General features: G+C 38.5%; 1 protein-coding gene across 1 annotated transcript in view; it reads left to right on the top strand.

The window, feature by feature from the left end:
- EXOC5 (exocyst complex component 5) overlaps positions 1-2,393 on the top strand; it is a 54,601-nt gene extending 52,208 nt beyond the window's left edge. The window contains exon 18 of the mRNA XM_062205060.1: positions 193-2,393. Within this exon, the coding sequence (XP_062061044.1) occupies positions 193-381 (189 nt within the window). The 3' untranslated portion in view covers positions 382-2,393. The remainder of the gene's footprint in view (positions 1-192) is intronic.
- The last annotated feature ends 16,287 nt before the right edge of the window (positions 2,394-18,680 follow it).

Consider the following 18,680-nt stretch of genomic DNA (forward strand, 5'->3'; position numbering starts at 1 on the left):
AGAATATATTTTAAGTAACTACTGAAATCTGAATTTTAACGCTTTAGGAGCTTAAAAAATACTAATATAGCTAACTTTCCCTTCTGCAGTAAGTTCTGGTTGACAGTATGTAAATGAGAAGAATTTACAAATGAATTATCACATGGCAAATAATATTGTTTCATTGTTACTTTTTTCCTTTTCTCAATTCAGATTCCAATGGTATTACATCTTTTTGATACTCTGCATGCACTTTGCAATCTTCTGGTAGTTGCCCCAGATAATTTAAAGCAAGTCTGCTCAGGAGAACAGCTTGCTAACCTGGACAAGAACATACTTCACTCCTTTGTACAACTTCGCGCTGACTATAGATCTGCCCGCCTAGCTCGACACTTCAGCTGAAGTTGAGTTGACCAAGGGAATGTGTTGTACTTCGGCAGACCTCGGTTGACAGAAAGCACAGGCGATTGCTTATGACACAGCCAACATTTTATGGAAAAATGACTGTTTGGAAGTAAACATCAGCCATACTTACTGTTGAGGTTTTATTTGAAATTTGGATACCACTAGATATATTTTGCTTTTTTTCTCCTAAGTTGAATTTTTAATACCATTTTTGAATTTATAAATTTCAAAATCTGCAAAAGTTCATGTCACTGTTTTTGTCCTGGAAAGTGGTGTCAGAAGGCAAGTGAAATGTTACCAGTGTTCCAGTTCTTGTTCTTTGACATGTTCCATTGGGAAATTTTACCATCCCATTTTTGCTTTGGTAACAGGTGAAATACAGCAAAACTGCATTGATTATGCATAAGTTTTTAATGAACAACACTGGTAATTGTTTAACAGATTATTCTAGATTTTTCAAAAGAATTTTTTGCCTTTGTCAAAAGGTTAACATTTAGATAATAATTTATGTAGTTGGATTTTTTTCTGATGTACAACAATAATATATTCCCAGAAAAATGTTATAAACTAAAGTGATGAAATGTTTTATGTAGACATTAGGAGTGGATCAGAATTCATCTCCTTTCTGAGTAAAACTTAAAAGTTTACTATTTCTTATTTGGTAAATAGATTTTAAGCCAGTTCTAGCAAGGAGTTAATAAAATTACCTTATTTTACATTTCCACTTAAGACTTTAACTAAAAGACCATATTTATTCATTATTTTAATATTATAAGGGAAGTAAAAAAAACTGAGGTATAGCATAAACGGTGCATTTGGGAAGTATTGACAATATTTCACAACAATGTAGTTCTATTAAGATTTCTATTTTACTGCTAACCTTGAATAAGATGGGGTGTCTACACATGCAGTAGTCTTCTGTTTTAAGAATTGGCATTTGGTAGGTAAGATTATATACTCTAAATGTGGAGACAGCTTTTCCATATTTACAGGTTCTGTCATTGTCCTTTTTCAAGGCATTTCTGAAGTTGTTCCTAGTTGGATATAGTTAATTGAATTGGCTTCCTATGGTGACATAGTAAATCGCTTACGAAATCTTAAACATCAGTTAAAAATTTAGAAAGGCCATTCTATCAACCCTATAAACTTCTGCAAAAATGCATTTTAAATTATATGTAGTTTTTCAGTTTCCTTTGTGTTGTTCATAGTCTCCTAGGCCTAGGAACAGATAAACTTTAATACTTAATTCATTCTTGGCATTTTTTCTTTAATGGAGGCTTTTTTGGCCTAATTTTGGAACACTTTTTCTTTTGAGAGCCTGATTCTGAATGGTCATCAATTTTACCAAACCTTCCATGTCCAGAGCTAACTAACTGCTGTTCAAGTTACCATCGACTTCATTTTCTTCATTTTCTATTCAGCCCAGTGTTATCAAAGTCAGCAAAGAAAATGAAGTATGCCAACTTTTGTCAAAACACGTTAGGGCACTGTGGCAGCATCAGGAAGCTGTCTGGGTTTGTATTCCTCAGCCAAGGGAGAGCCAGAACACGTTTTGGAGACTGGAGAAAATCCTATGCCTGTACTGTTGCCATTAGAAAGCTCTGATGTGAATTCAAATTATACCTCTGTTACTTAAAGCCAACAGTTTTAAGGCAGTAGTTTTAGAGGCCATTTGAACTCTTTGTACAGTGACAATTTGTAAAAAAAAAAAAAAAAAAAAAAAAAAAAAAAAACCAGAAACAAAGACAAAAAAAAAAACCTCAAATAAAATACAAGAGAACATTTTAAGACTTCCGAATCAGAGATATGTTTCAAATTATTTTGTTTGGACTAATTTTTTAAATGTAAAGCATATACTTGTTGCTAGATATTTTGTTAATTATTGTTTCCATGCTTGAGTTCTGTGCAATATTTTCCATTATGTCCTTTGACCAGGATAGTGACAACTCATAAGTGAATATTTAACTTAGAAGTGTTAACATTAATGCTCAATAAATAAATTCCCTGCAGTTGTTTTTTTTTTATTTCACTACATTTTTACATTTTAAGGACATCCATACTGAATTTTATAAATGATTTTTTATTTAAAATTTTAAGATATTTATTTTTCATAGATTTTCTCATTTTCCTTTTTCGTAGAAAAATGCTGCTCTATACTTGTATAACCAAGACTAGAAATTCAACCTGAACAGATGGTCTTTCTGTAAGAAAAAAAAAGTGTGGATGAACAATATGCATTTTTGTGTTCTCATTTTTATAGCCATCACAAAACTTTCTCCAAAATTTATGGCTCAAAAGAGATGGTCAATATATCTTTTATATGCACGTAGTAAAATTTTAGGTAGAGATAGTGGAGAAAGGTAACTTTAACCAACATTCAAATAAGGCGAATCTTTGCAGTATTCTAAATATTTAGGTAATGTATGTTGAAGATTTGCCCAGAAACACTGCAGATTGGTTTTCTAAAACTCAGGTTACATGAAATACAGAATCTGGTTTAAGAAGGAAGTCTGACTTCCATGAATTATGATATTGAAAATGATAGTCAACCAGAGTAGTGAAAGAGTCCTAATGAAAACTTGTTCAAGAACAGCTGGTTCTTTAGGTGACCATCTGACCATTCCAAGATAATTCTTGGTCTCATTTTGAAGATACCATGGTTGCAAGTCTATAGGCTCTTCCTTGTTTTAAGAAGAGCTTCCAAAGTAAGTTAGTTTAAAGTAGGTTAAGTTAAAATGTAATTTAAAGAGGATTGATTCATGTTCTATTTTACATCATTTTCTTTCCCTTTGCAAAATATTTCACTTTCGAAGATTGGCCTTCTGACTCACAGTGAAATGTCTGAGTTCTCAGCCAGTGGATTAGTACCAAATGGAAGATTTACTGCTTCCCTGAGGTTCACTGCCCTGTGGTTAAATTTGTGTAAGAATCCAGATGAAGAGGTGTTGGCTCTTGAAATGTCACGAAACCCCGTGAGGTGGCCATGTTTATATGATAGTGGCTGAGGTTCACTCAGTGCGTAATTTGTCGGTCACTATACAAGCTCACCTCAGGGAGATTACCACTATTCTAAGGCAAAAATGTCCTGCATATTATCCAAAAACTGCCCATTGCTTCTCTCAGAAGTAGATGTTTTCCAGAAGCATGCTGAATCCTCCTGATTGCTGATAGGGAATTTGACACACCAAACATTTTGTGCTTTCCTCCAGTTTGTGTACTACATCTCTCTGCTCAAAATCTGTTCTGTAATGCATTATGAACTTTGGAAGAAAACACCAGTTCATATTGTTAGACTAAATAATTCTATCTGAAGTAAAAACAGTCATCAATTTTCACATTTTATTGCAAAATAAAGCTAATGATAGCTGTACTTACTGACTTAAATCCCATACACTATAGTAAGTTCTTTGCGTATATTATCTTACTTGATTCTAAGCCAACACTAGGATTTAGAAAATATTATTTCCATTTGACACATGGAAAACATAAGGCACAAAAAGGTAAATAGACCTGTCATGGTCTGCAGCTAGTAACATGCTCAGTTTGAAACCTGTGTCTTCTAAGCTCTAAACATTGTTCTGTTAATGTAACATTCAAGTAGGTCTCGAGTTTGATAGGCTCATTTGTTTTGCTTAACCTAACTTTCTTTTCAACCAGTGTTTGGTTCTCATTGTAGTGTTTAGATTATGCAACTGGTAGACAGGGTCAATATCTAATTTACTCATCTTTTTTTTTAATGTGTTCAGTGTTTTTAAATTTGGTTTTTTAAATTGGGTGAATGGCTGTGAAATTTCAGTTGAGTATTGTTTGTATCTAGTAGAATTCTTTTCATTACAAAGTTCTCAGTATTATTTTATAAAATCATATTACTATTTCTGCTTGCTAATTTTCACAATAGCCAGAGTCCGGGTGTTTAGTACCATATTTTATAATATGGGAATGAGGAAATAAGTATTTGTGTGTTTAAAAACAGATGATTTTAAATGTCACTAGCTTACCAATTCTGTTAACCGTGTAGTGGATTGATATTTTTAAGTGACTAGTGCTAGAGTGAAAATGAAGGGCAAAATATATTTAGTGTATTAGCAGTAGGTATTTCCATGTAATCAAAATTGCATGTTACGTCAGTTACCTTTTATTTCTACTGCTGATCAATCATTTCAATCATTCCTCTTTCCAAACTTAGAGGGGAAACAACTCTTCAAGTGTATCTGGGAAAGAAAACTGAAACATTAGAGAATAAGAATTTTATGGGTGACCTGGAACAGCAAGATTGATAACCCTAGGCTTGGCAAAATTCATATTTTTATAGGCCCTGTCTTTTATCAATATTATTTGGTAGGTACCATTAAACTTCAGTTGTTGGGATTAAATATCTACTTGGGGGGATGGTAAGGGAGGAAGGTAAGTAATTAAACACACTTGCTCATTTTCTAAGTGGTTTAGAAGGTTGCAGTCTGCCTCACCATACAAAGTCAATTTAAATAGGAAAATATCACATCATACTCCAAATTGCAAATAACCTCAGAGGAAAGTCATTTATTCAGAAGGCATAGATTTGCCCTAGGCAGCAGTGATGCATTACAAATATATAATTATTTGCACTAATATTTGAGCAGGTGGAATGGATTAGAACACAGTCAACATTACGCTGCTGATAACATGTATTTTTCTATATTAATATGTACTGTGCAACATGTATTACAATTGTCAATAATTCATTTTAGCCAAGATACTAATATTTATATTACCGTGTTTAAGAGACAGTATCCAACTGAGCTACTTTTAATTTAAAAGTGTGAAACTGGAATTAAGTTTACTTTCAAAAACCACTTAAATTATAATCAGGGAAAGGTCACTAAAACATGAAATTATCAGTGCCTGGTGACTTAACAGGAAAAAATATGGAAGGTTAAGAATGGGAGTAGAAATCGAGTGAGGAAGTTAAGTTTCATTTATAGCTGTTAAGTGATTCTCTTTGTTTTCATCATTTGCAATCTTAAAAAGGCAAAAATGTTTTGTCCCTTCCAGTGTGTCTTTTTACTAATAAACTAAGTGAGGACTGGATCGAAACAAATCAAAGGAATTAATCTCCACTGGTGGATTTTCAAGTTTTGAGAGGTGGGAAGCCTTCCTGATACCCTGTAATCTTAAATAGGCAGGTGCCTTTGAATGAGGCTATTGCTCTTTGCCTGCCTATCATTTGAATCTTTATACTCTGAGTAACTTTGATTCCTTTGAACTCTGGCCATGACTTTTGTTAACGGCTGTTTTATCAAACCTGCACCTTTTTTGCTGTTTAGAGTATTATTCAAATAGAATTTGGACAATACCAGCCTAATAAAACTGTGAAACTACCTCTAAGTATGTTATTTGCAAATACTGTGTGCTATTTAGAGGATATCATGAGGGATTTACATGAAATTATGAAAATACTGTATAAGGAATAATACGCTTAGTACCTCTGTTAGGATTCAGCAGAATGTATTTTCAGTTTTTGCCACAAGAGGGAGTTCTTTTAGAGTAATACTTTCATTTGTTTGATTTCAGAAATAGAACTCCTGTAACTTCTTTCTACTGAATATCACCTGTGAACATGTCATTGTCCAGATAAAGTGTGTGTGTGCACATGTGTGTGTTTAAGTAAGATTCTGAAAGCCATGCTTGGGAAAAATTTCTGGGGGCACTTAATGACAAAACCAGAGCCAAATTTGAAGAGCATGTGTGTGACCAGTGGACACAAGAACTTGAAAAAAAATCACTGTAATTCACATTTTTAGAATTATATGTTACTTTAAATTCCTTTATCAACTCTTCAAGAACAAAAATCTGTTGGCTTGTTTTCTGCATTCTGGTTTTTAGAGAAAAAAAATTTAAATAATCTGAAACTTACAGGAGGGTTATAAATAGTGTACAAATAAAAATTTTCATCCTCGAAAGTAAGTTGCTGTCATGCTGCTGCATTATACTCTAGTACTTTTATATTTCCAAAAAGAAAATTCTTTGGTATAACTGCAAAATAACCATAAAAATTAAGAAGTTAAGGATGATATATTGCTACCATCTAATTCTCAGATCCCATTCAAGTTTGACAAATTACCCTATTAATGTAAAAATCCAGTTCAAAATTATGTGTTGATTTAGGATGTAGCATCTCTAGTCTTTCACTCTGGAACAGTTCCTTAGTCTGACTTTTGTGACCTTTGACAGTTTCATAAACTACAGGCAAATTACTTCATAAAATGTCCCAAAAATCAGGCTTCTCCATTGTGAAACTACTATTTTTCCCTTTGTAGGTTTTGTGAAAAATATATATCCTTCTAAACAGAATTTTAATTTATTGATATTAGCATGGATTCATTGTTTTTTGTTTAATGAATTATAAATGTTACTTTGCAGAATTTCAGGTTATCCCCAATTTATCTCCATTGTGAAACTACTATTTTTCCTTTTGTAGGTTTTGTGAAAAATATATATCCTTCTAATCAGAATTTTAATTTATTGATATTAGCATGGATTCATTGTTTTTTGTTCAATGAATTATAAATGTTACTTTACAGAATTTCAAGTTATCCCCAATTTGGTCAGTGGGACACTCTTTTTTTTTTATTTAGATAATCAAAAATTTTTTTAACTTTATTTAATGAATATACATTTCCAAAGTACAGCTTATGGATTACAATGGCTTCCACCCCCCATAACTTCCCTCCCACCCGCAACCTTCCCCTTTCCCGCTCCCTCTCCCCTTCCATTCACATCAAGATTCATTTTCAATTCTCTTTATATACAGAAGATTAGTATATATTAGGTAAAGATTTCAACAGTTTGCCCCCACATAGCAACACAAAGTGAAAAAATAATGTTGGAGTACTAGTTATAGCATTAAATAACAGTGTACAGCACATTAAAGACAGAGATCCTACATGATATTTTTTAAAAATTGATTTTCTATGCAATTTCCAATTTAACACCAGGTTTCTTTTTTTTTTCATTTTCAATTATCTTTATATACAGAAGATCGATTCAGTATATACTAAGTAAAGATTTCATCAGTTTGCACCCACACAGAAACACAAAGTGTAAAAATACTGTTTTAGTACTAGTTATAGCATCACTTCACATTGGACAACACATTAAGGACAGATCCCACATGAGACATAAGTACACAGTGACTCCTGTTGTTGATTTAACAATTTGACACTCTTGTTTATGGCATCAGTAATCTCCCTAGGCTCTAGTTATGAGTTGCCAAGGCTATGGAAGCCTTTAGGGTTCACCAACTTTGATCTTATTCCGACAGGATCATAGTCAAAGTGGAAGTTCTCTCCTCCCTTCAGAGAAAGGTACCTCCTTCTTTGATGCCCCCGTTCTTTCCACTGGGATCTCACTCACAGAGATCTTTCAGTTAGGTTTTTTTTTTTTTTTTTTTTTTTTTCCAGAGTGTTTTGGCTTTCCATGCCTCAAATACTCTCATGGGCTCTTGAGCCAGATCCGAATGCCTTAAGGGCTGATTCTGAGGCCAGAGTGTTATTTAGGACATCTGCCATTCTGAGCCTGCTGTGTATCCCGCTTCCCATGTTGGATCATTTTTTCCCTTTTTGATTCTATCAGTTAGTATTAGCAGACACTAGTCTTGTTTGTGTGATCCCTTTGACTCTTAGACCTATCAGTGTGATCAATTGTGAACTGAAATTGATCACTTGGACTAGTGAGATGGCATTGGTACATGCCACCTTGATGGGATTGTATTGGAATCCCCTGGCACTTTTCTAACTCCACCATTTGGGGCAAGTCCGATTGAGCATGAGTGGGACACTCTATGTTGACTCCTTTGTCCCGTTACACAGATTTAACATTTTTTAAGTACTTTCTTAATTCTGGGTGTAAGGATTTTCCAGATTCATTTGTACTTGGCCTTGCCCCTGCTCTGGAATCATCTGTTCCTTCATGTTTTAGTGGAAATGGTGATTAGAAGCCAAAATTTGTATATGAGATGTGCTTTGTAAGATTAAGGTGTTGCTATCCCTACTCTTTCTCAGTTGATAGTGCTGGGAGACTCTGTTCACACACGTGTGCCCACCAGCCTTTGCAAGATATTCTCCCCAGTTGACTTGGGATCAGTGTTCGTTGGCTTTACCCGTCCCACACTCCAGAGAATGGCATTTTTATCTCACTCAACTGCTAAAATTTTGGCAAATCAAGGGAATGAGAGTGGTTATGTAAAGATTTAAAAATTCTAACTAAATAAAGTAATTTTATCACTCAGAAACAAGTATATTTTGGTGAGATTTTGCTCTTTTTTTTTCTGTAGTGAGCAAATTAGTAAAGCTGAATTGAGGAGGGTAAAGTGTTATGCCAAAGACATTGAACTTAAATTTTGAAGATACTAATTTGAAATGCAAACCATAAGTTTTTCTATTATATATTACTACTGTAATTGCTACTTATAGAGTATACACCAGAGAAGTGTGTGGAAATCTGACTGTTAAGCTCTGAATAGCCATAGAATATTTTTACTAATAAAATTCAAAGGAAAATGGTCATACAAGTTGTTTTTATAGGCCTTTAAAAAATGTGTTAAGACTTCATGTGAGAAAGGATCCTATACTAGGCTGTATCTAGTATGTGTTAAGATAAACTTTATGTGAAATGGGAATCCAAGTGAAGCACAGAGCAGTTAAATTTAACTACCAAAATTACATATCTAGAAACCTGTACCCCCACGCTTCCAAAGTCTTTTTTTTTTTTTTTTTTTGACAGAGTGGACAGAGAGAGTGAGAGAGACTTCCAAAGTCTTTTTTTTTTTTTTTTTTTTTTTGACAGAGTGGACAGAGAGAGTGAGAGAGAGACAGAAAGGTCTTCCTTTTCCATTGGTTCACCACCCAATGGCTGCTGCAGCTGGCGCGCTGCGGCCAGCACACCGCGCTGATCCAAAGGCAGGAGCCAGGTGCTTCTGGTCTCCCATGGGGTGCAGAACCCAAGCACTTGGGCCATTCTCCACTGCACTCCCAAGCCATAGCAGAGAGCTGGCCTGGAAGAGGGGCATCCGGGACTAGAACCCCGTGTGCCGGCGCCACAGGTGGAGGATTAGCCTAGTGAGCTGTGGCGCCGGCCCAAAGTCAATGTTTTAACCACTTTGTTTTATTACCTCTAGGGAGATTTCACAAAGGAGGTTACATTCCCGCTGAACTTTAAAAAGGCAAGTAGCACATCATGAAGTGGGGCAGGGGGAAGGATGTTTTAGGCCATAGTGACTTACACGTGTAAAGGTCTGAAGGCATGAGTCACTGGTAATGTTTACTGAGTGGGAAGACTGCTATGTGAGTTGAATTCAGAGTGTGTGATCCATAAAAAGGCAAGCAAAACTGGAGTGCTTGGGGTTAGCTTATTAAGAATCTGTTTTTTTTTTTTTTTTTTTTTTTTGGACAGGCTGAGTTAGAGAGAGAGAAAGGTCTTCCTTCCATTGGTTCACCCCCCAAATAGCCGCCACAGCTGGCGTGCTGCATCAATCCGAAGGCAGGACCCAGGTGCTTCCTCCTTGTCTCCCATGCGGGTGCAGGGCCCAAGGACCTGGGCCATCCTCCACTGCACTCCCGGGCCACAGCAGAGAGCTGGACTGGAAGAGGAGCAACCAGGACAGAATCTGGTGCCCAGACTGGAACTAGAACCCGGGGTGCCGGCGCCGCAAGCGAAGGATTAGCCTAGTGAGTCGTGGCACCTGCCATTAAGAATCTTTTTTTTTTTTTTTTTTTTTTTTTGACAGGCAGAGTGGATAGTGAGAGAGAGAGACAGAGAGAAAGGTCTTCCTTTTTGCTGTTGGTTCACCCTCCAATGGCCGCTGCGGCCGGCGCATCGTGCTGATCCGAAGCCAGGAGCCAGGTGCTTCTGGTCTCCCATGCGGGTGCAGGGCCCAGGGACTTGGGCCATCCTCCACTGCCTTCCCGGGCCATAGCAGAGAGCTGGCCTGGAAGAGGGGCAACCAGGACAGAATCCGGCGCCCCGACCGGGACTAGAACCCGGTGTGCTGGCGCCTCAAGGCGGAGGATTAGCCTGTTAAGCCACGGCCCCGGCCAAGAATCTTAAATGTGGGACAGGCTCCATTGTGCAGCGGTTAAAGCCCTGGCTTGCAGCACCAGCATCTCATATGGGCTCTGGTTCGAATCCTGGCCGCTCCACTTCTGATCCAGCTCCCTGCTAATGCACCTGGAGAGCAGCAGAAGATGGCTCAAGTGCTTGGGCCCCTGTATCCATGTGGGAGACCTGGAAGAAGCTCCTGCCTCCTAGCTTTGAATTGGCTCAGCTCCAGCCATTGCGGCCATTTGGGGAGTAAACCAGCTGATAGGAATGGAGGACTGACTCTCTCTCTGTGTGTCTCTCTCTGTAACTCTTTAAATAAATCTTTTTTTAAAAAAAGAATCTTAATGTTTTTGTCAACAAATGTGAATGACAGAAGAAAACCACTGAGGATTAAGTAGGTGAATTGCATGAACAATTGTTTTAGAAGCAGGCAGCTAATAGGAATGTATGCAGTAGACTGGAAGAGAAAAAGAAAGCAGAAGCCAAGCTACTGTGTTAATCTCTGTGGTGAAGGCCTGAACTAGGGGTATAGGAAATGAAGAGGAGGTGATGGATACAGGGAACATTTGCAATATTGAAACAATAGAACTCGTCAGTTGTTGGCTTTATTGCATATGGAAGGTGCACAAGAGAAGAAATAAAAAATGATTACGATTCCTAGCTTTGCATCCTTGATGAATACAGATACTGACTTTTTTTTTTTTTTAATTTATTTGAGAGGCAGAGTTACAGACAGAGGAAGAGACAGAGAGGTTCCATGCACTGGTTCATTCCCCAAGTGGCCACAATGGCCAGAGCTGGGCTGATCTTAAGCCAGGAGCTTCTTCAGAGTCTTCTATGTTGGTGCAGGGACCCAAGCACTTGGGTCATCTTCCACGGCCTTCCCAGGCCATTAGCAGGGAGCTAAATCAGAAGTGGAACAGCAGGGACTTGAACTGGTGCCCATATGGGATGCTAGCATCTCAGGTGGAGGCTTAACCTACTGCACCACAGCACTGGCCCCCAGACACTGACTTCGTATGTCAGGAAAGGTAGGCTTAAGAAGGGCTGTCGATGGATGCTAAAGGAACATTGATGTTTCTCTAGCAAAGCTTGGTTCAGGTTGTATAAAGTTTTACATCACTTTTAATTCCATGTTTTTCAGAAGCAATAAAAATTGCCCACATGGATAGCAGGGACCAAAACACTTGTGCCATCTTTGGCTGTTTTTCTCTGGCCATTAGCAGGGAGCTGGATTGGAATGGAGCCACGTGGACATGAACTGCACCCATATGGGATGCTGGCCTTGCAGACAGCAGCTTTACCTGCTGCACTACAGTGCTGGCCCTTAAAGCACAGTATTGGGAGATTGGACATAACCAGGTTAAAGTGTGCCAGTACTTAACTAAAAGGTCAGTAAATTCCTTTGGACATCTTATTTCTCAATGTGATAAGAAAAATCTCCACATATGGTCATCTGTTCTCCACTCCCCCAAAGGTTGTTTGTTTATTTATTTATTTGAAAGAGAAAGAGACAGAAATCTTCCATCCGGTTTACTCCTCAAATGACTGCAATGACTGGAGCTGAGCCAGGCAGGAGACAGGAGCTTCTTCCCAGTCTTCTGTGTGGGTGGCAGGGACCCAGGGATCTGGACCATCTGCTGTTCCCAGGTGCATTAGCAGGGATCCAGATTGGAAGTGGAACAGTGGGTGCTGGAACCAATGCTTGTTTGGGATGTTGGTGTTGCAGGTGGTGGCTTTACGTGCTAGCCACAGCACCAGAAAGAGCAGTGCAATTCCAAATAACTCAGGAGTAAAAAAACTGTAATGGGGGTCAGCATTGTGGTACAGTGGGTTGAACTGTCACTTGAAAAGTCTGTATCCTATATCAGAGTGTGGGTTTGGTTCCCTAATACTCTACTTCCAATCCAGCTCCCTGCTAATGAGCCTGGAAGCAGCAAATGATGGGTTAAGTACTTGAATTCCTGCCATCCACAACGGAAACCAGGGTGGGCTTTCTGGCTGCAGCCAATTGGGATGCGAACCACCAGTGTGAGGGTCTCTGTGTCACTGACTGACTCTAAATCAATAACTATTTCTTTACACATGCAATGAACAATTTAAAAATAAATAATTCTAACAACAAAAACATCAGCTACCAATGAATAAAGCTAATGAAAGATAAGCAAGACATCTGTGCCTGACTGTAAACCATTGCTGAGTGAACTAAAGGGAGTGAAAGGCGGTGCTTGTGCATCAGAAGTCTACAAGTCAGTTGAGCACAAAGTGATCTATGCGTGTAATGAAATCATTGTAAGTACCAGGTTTATTGTAGTAATTAACAAGCTGGTTCTAAAATTACAATAGAAATGAAATGATTCTTAATAGCCAGGAGACTCTTGAAAAAGTTGGAGAACTTTGACTACTTGATACTAAACACCTCTTGCAAAGTTACAGTAATTAAGATGCAGATGATATTAACACAGGATTGAGAAGTAGAACAGTAAAAGTAAGGGAGAGTAGTAGGCCCATTTCACTAATGGATACTATTACAAAACTGTTTCACTAATGGATTTATTACAAAATTGGCACCATAGAAAAGTAAGGGGAGGCTATTTTTTTTAATAAAGTATATTGTATATATGTAAAAAGTGAATCTTGACTCCCTACTTAATACCATAAACAAAAATAAATTCTAGGTGAATTATGTACCCAGATGTGAAAGGTGAGGCTTTTATAGCATAACATATATTTTCACGATGGTTTATGTATCTGCAGATAATGAAAAGAATTCATCTTAACTTATATCCGTTAAAATTAGGGACTTGTGCTTCTATTTGAGGACTCAACTGAGCTTTGAGACATCTATTATGATAGAATTGTTCTGGAATTCTGCCTTTTGAATTATGAGAATCAGATCACCATGTGGGTTGGACAGAGGTTTTCATCTGAAAAGGGAAAAAATGTTCTCTTTTCTAATTGTGCTAAGACAGAAAGTAAATGGACTTTGGAACTAGTAGTGAGCGAGTAGGGGCAAAAAGAACTTCTAAATCTGGGCCAACAGGTTAGAGAACGATTTATAAGTTTGAAGATTTTTGAAAAGTTTGGTTTATAGAAGTTAATTTTTTAAAAGATTTATTTATTTGTTTGAAAGGCAGAGAGAGAGGTTTTCCTTTTTGGTTCACTCTCCAAATGGCTGCAATGGCCGGAGCTGTGCCAGTCCGAAACCAGGAGCCAGGAGCTTCTTCCAGGTCTCCCATGTGAGTGCAGGGGCCCAAGGACTTGGGCCATATTCTACTGCTTTCCCAGGCCATATCAAAGAGCTGGTTTGGAGTGGAGCAGCCAAGACTCGAACTGGTGCCCATATTGGATGCCAGCACTTGAAGGTGGCAGCTTGACCCTCTATGCCGCAGCACTGGCCCCTATAGAAGTTAAATTAAAAGGGGTTGGTGCTGTGGCATAGCAGGCTAAACCTCTGCCTGTGATGGGGTGCTGGTTCGTGTCCTGGCTGCTCCTCTTCCGATCCAGCTCTCTGCTATGGCCTAGGAAAGCAGTAGTTGGCCCAAGTGCTTGGGCCACTGCACCCCCTTAGGAGACCTGAAAGAAGCTCTTGGCTCCTGGCTTTCGATTAGCCCAGCTTCAGCCATTTGGGGAGTGAGCCAGCGAATGGAAGACCTTTCTCTCTGTCTCTCCCTCTGTCTGTAACTCTACCTCTCAAATAAATAAGTGAGGTAACCTGAATGGAGAAAATGCCTACAGGAATATTCCTAAAGTTAAGCCATTGAAAAGGCAAAACAGTAGGAAAAAACATTTTCAGCATCAATAGTTATGAAAGAGTTGTGACCAAAATATATGAAGAATTTCCACAAATTATCAAGAAAATAATCCAACAGAAAAATGGGTGAAAGGGGGCCATAATGAGTTAGGCCACTACCTGCAGTGCTGGCATCACAAATGGGCACTGGGTCAAGTTCTGGCTGCTCCGCTTCTGATCCAGCTCTCTCCTGGTATGCCTGAGAAAGCAGTGGGGGGTGACTCAAGTTCTTGGGCCCCTGTACCCACCTGGGAGGCCCAGATGAAGCTCTTGGCTTCTGGCTTCTACCTGACCCAGCCCCAGCTGTTGTGGCCACTGTGGAATGAACTAACAGAGCTCTCTATCATCTCCACCCCCAATTCTGCCTTTCAAATTAAGTAAAGTAAATCTTTTAAAAAAGAAAAATAAGGCTGGTGCCGTGGCTCAACAGGCTAATCCTCCGCCTTGCGGCGCCGGCACACCGGGTTCTAGTCCCGGTCGGGGCTCCGGATTCTGTCCCGGTTGCCCCTCTTCCAGGCCAGCTCTCTGCTGTGGCCAGGGAGTGCAGAGAAGGATGGCCCAAATGCTTGGGCCTTGCACCCCATGGGAGAACAGGAGAAGCACCTGGCTCCTGCCATCGGATCAGCGCGGTGCGCCGGCCGCAGCGCGCCAGCCGCGGCGGCCATTGGAGTGTGAACCAACGGCAAAGGAAAACCTTTCTCTCTGTCTCTCTCTCTCACTGTCCACTCTGCCTGTCTAAAAAAAAAAAAAAAAAAAAAAAGCAAAAATAATTGAAAGAGGATCCACAAAAGATACCCAGTGCCCCTATCTGTATGAAAAGGTGCTCGACCTCACTGGGCATTTAGAAATGCAAGTCAGAACCACAATGAGGTATCAATATATATCCCATGGAATGACAAACATTAAAAAGCCCTGACAATTCTGTGTTGGTGAATGTGAAGCAAGTTGAACTACATAGATGCATTGCTATTTGGATACTTTTTTCTTCTGCCTATACATGCCCGCTACTCCACACTTGGCGGAGAAGGAGACTATATAGTGTCTTGGAGGGCTTCTGGGATGCTCTTTATTTCCTGATCATGAGTGTGTTCACTTTGCAATAATTCATTGAAAGTACATTTACAGTTTGTGCATATCCGCATTTAAGTTACATTCTGATTAAAAAGTTATTTTATGGAAATTAATCAAAGGAAACAATTTTTTATTCATACCCATTAATAGTGCTGTTAAAAATATTATAGAATCCAGAGGCACATTTTCTTATATTTTCGGATAGAATGCATCTCCTGACTTGATCTGTTTGTTGAATAATTAGCATCATTTGGCCTCAAAGGATAAAACAATTATTGTAATTACTGTACAATCATTGTAGTTACTGTAAAACATGTATATATAATATATTTTTCTTTTCTCATTTCTAAAATAATGTATATATGCTTTAGATACTGCAAGCATTGTAGAAATATATAATGTAATATAGCCAGAAATATACAGGGTAGTATACTTCTGCTTCACTGGCTTGACCTATCAAAGTCAATTTTATAAAATAAATTCTAAGTTCTAACAACTCCAATCCAGCACCTTGAATTTCCTCCAAACCTAAAGTTGTGGTGATTAATAAAGCTTTACTGCATGCTTGGGGGATAACCAAAGAACAGCTCCAAAGTGACTTGCTCTGCCATTGGCTGATTTTTCTTAGGTTCATGAGCCCCAAATTCAATGTTGGACCCTGTGGAGTTCCTATCAGGCTCCAGATGTTGAGGCCAATTTAACGCCCATCAACAAAACTCCAAGAACTTTCATGCTCCAAATCCAGACTCAAAGGGGCTCTTTCTGCCCCACATCCTGACTCCTAATTCCAAGAGCCATTCATTTTTCAAAATGATTGACTAGGACTAAAAGGTCAAGTCACAGAAGAGTGGATTTCTCAAATCCCAAGTTAGTTCATTTTAATGTCATTTACATAAGAACACTGAGAGTCCTATCTAAATCTACACATAGTAAAACACTTCTCCAGTGCTTCAGGAGCCTAGCACAGCCAACCGCACATCTAGGTACTAAACAGAACTAATGATGTAGCTCACACTCTTGGAGCATGTACCCTGAACCAGATGCCATTTTATTCATTCAACCTACACAAAAACTATGCAGTAGATTCTATCACCATTTTATGAATACAGGAGTTCAAACATGGAGAAATATAAGGCAGAGCCACGATGGGCAGACATGCTCACCTACACTGTTAAGCGCCATGCTACATTTCTTGAAAAATGCTCACATTATAATACCTGGATTTGGATTTTTTTTTGTGACTTCACATATTCCTCCAAGTTAAGCCATTGAACTGTTGCATTCATTTTTTTATAACAAAGGAGCCTATCCAGGATAATTTTCCCCAGAGGGAACTTCTCAGAATATAATGAATTTTTCTCCTTTGGAAAACTATAACTGTCCAATAACTTTTCAAAAGGCAGATCACAGCACAAAACAAACCAAAAATATTTAAAAAGTAAAAAATGCCATTAATCCTGCCCGTTGGAGCTGAACCCTATTAATAGTCATGTGATGGATTTTGATTGACATAGCTTCAGAAATATTTTCCTACTCTTGAAAACAACCATACTTTCACACTTAAATATGCAACAAGTTAAGTACCAATGTGGCCTTTCATTGCATGAGCAGAGGTTGGAAATTTGAGGGTACTTCAGGAAATCTGTGGGAAGAGTAGGATTAAGAGACAAGATTATTTTAGTGCAAAAAAAAATTTGAAATTCATGCAGTTTTTTCATACTATGCATTTCCATGAACTTTTTGGACATACTTCATATACGTGGATTTAAAAAGAAATTTTAGCAAAATAAAGTCATCTTTTAATTACATTTTCCACAAATTTTTTAAAGATTTATTTATTTGAAAGAGTTAAAGAGAAAAGTAGAGACAGAGAGAGAAAGGTCTTCCATTTGCTGGTTCACTCCCCAAGTAGCCACAATGCCAGAGCTGAGCCGATCCAAAGCCAGGAACCAGGAGCCTCTTCTAGGTCTTCTGTGTGGGTGCAAGGGCCCAAGGACTTCTGCTTTCCCAAGCCATTAGCAGGATGCTGGATCAGAACTGGAGTAGCTGGGACTCAAACCAATGTTAGGTCTTTAATCCACTGTGCCACAGTGCCAGCCCCTCCAGTTTCTTGATGTAGGCACTAATTGCTATAACATTGCCTGTTAACAATGCTTTTGTTGCATCCCTTAAGGTTTGATAAGTTATGTTGTTTCTTCATTTCCAGGATTTTTTAATTTCCCTTTTGATTTCTTCTATTACCCACTGTTCATTAGGGAGCCTGTTGTTCAGTTTCCTTGTGTTTGCATATTTTCTAGAGTCTTAAGTTGTTAATTTCTAGCTTCATTGTGGTCAGAAAAGATACATTGTATGATTTCAGGGTTTTTTTTTTTTTTAATCTGTTGAGACTTGCTTTGTGGCCTAACATATGGTCTATCCTACAGAAAGTACATGCGCTGTTGAAAATGATGTATTGGAGTCTGTGTCTCCCTTTAGATCCATTGACATTTGTTTTAAATAGCCAGGTGCCCTGGCATTAGGTGCATATACATTTACTATAGTCACATCATCCTGTTTAATTGATCTCTTTATCATTACATAGTACCCTTCTCTGTCTCTTATAATAGTTGTGCTAAAGTCTACTTTCTGATGTTAGGATGGCTACTCCTGTTCATTTTTGCTTTCTGTTAGCATGGAATATGTTTTTACATCCTTTCACCCTCAATCTGTGTCTGTCTTTGTTGGTGAGGTGTGTTTCTTGTAGGAAGCAAATAGATGGGTCTTGTTTTTTTAATTCCATCAGCCAGCCTGTATCTTTTAATTGGACAGTTTCAGCCATTTACATTGAAGGTTATTATTGATAAGTAACGACTTAATTCTGCCATTTTTTTATAAAAATTTCTATTACGTACTTTGGACCTCCTTTATACTTTTACTAGATTTTCTGCCTTCACATTCTTTCATAATATTGACTATATTGGGACTGGCGCTGTGGTGCAGTGGCTTAAAGCCCTGGCCTGCAGCACTGGCATCCCCATATGGGTACCGGTTCAAGTCCTGGCTGCTCCACTTCTGATCCAACTCTCTGCAATGGCCTGGGAAGGCATTAGAAGATGGCCCAGGTGCTTGGGTCCCTGCACCCACATGGGAGACCCAGACGAGGCTACTGGCTCCTGGCTTCAGATCAGCTCAGGTCTGGCCATTGTGGCCATTTGAGGAGTGAACTAGCAGATGGAAGACCTCTCTCTCTTTGGCTCTGCCTCTCTTTGTAACTCTTTCAAATAAGTAAAATTAAAAAAAAAAAAGAATAATGATGACTGTCTTTCTGTTTCTGTGTGTAGCCCATCCTTAAGTGTCATTTGTAAGGTTGGAGGAG

Source organism: Lepus europaeus, chromosome 11, assembly GCF_033115175.1.
Source record: "Lepus europaeus isolate LE1 chromosome 11, mLepTim1.pri, whole genome shotgun sequence".
Taxonomy (NCBI): domain Eukaryota; kingdom Metazoa; phylum Chordata; class Mammalia; order Lagomorpha; family Leporidae; genus Lepus; species Lepus europaeus.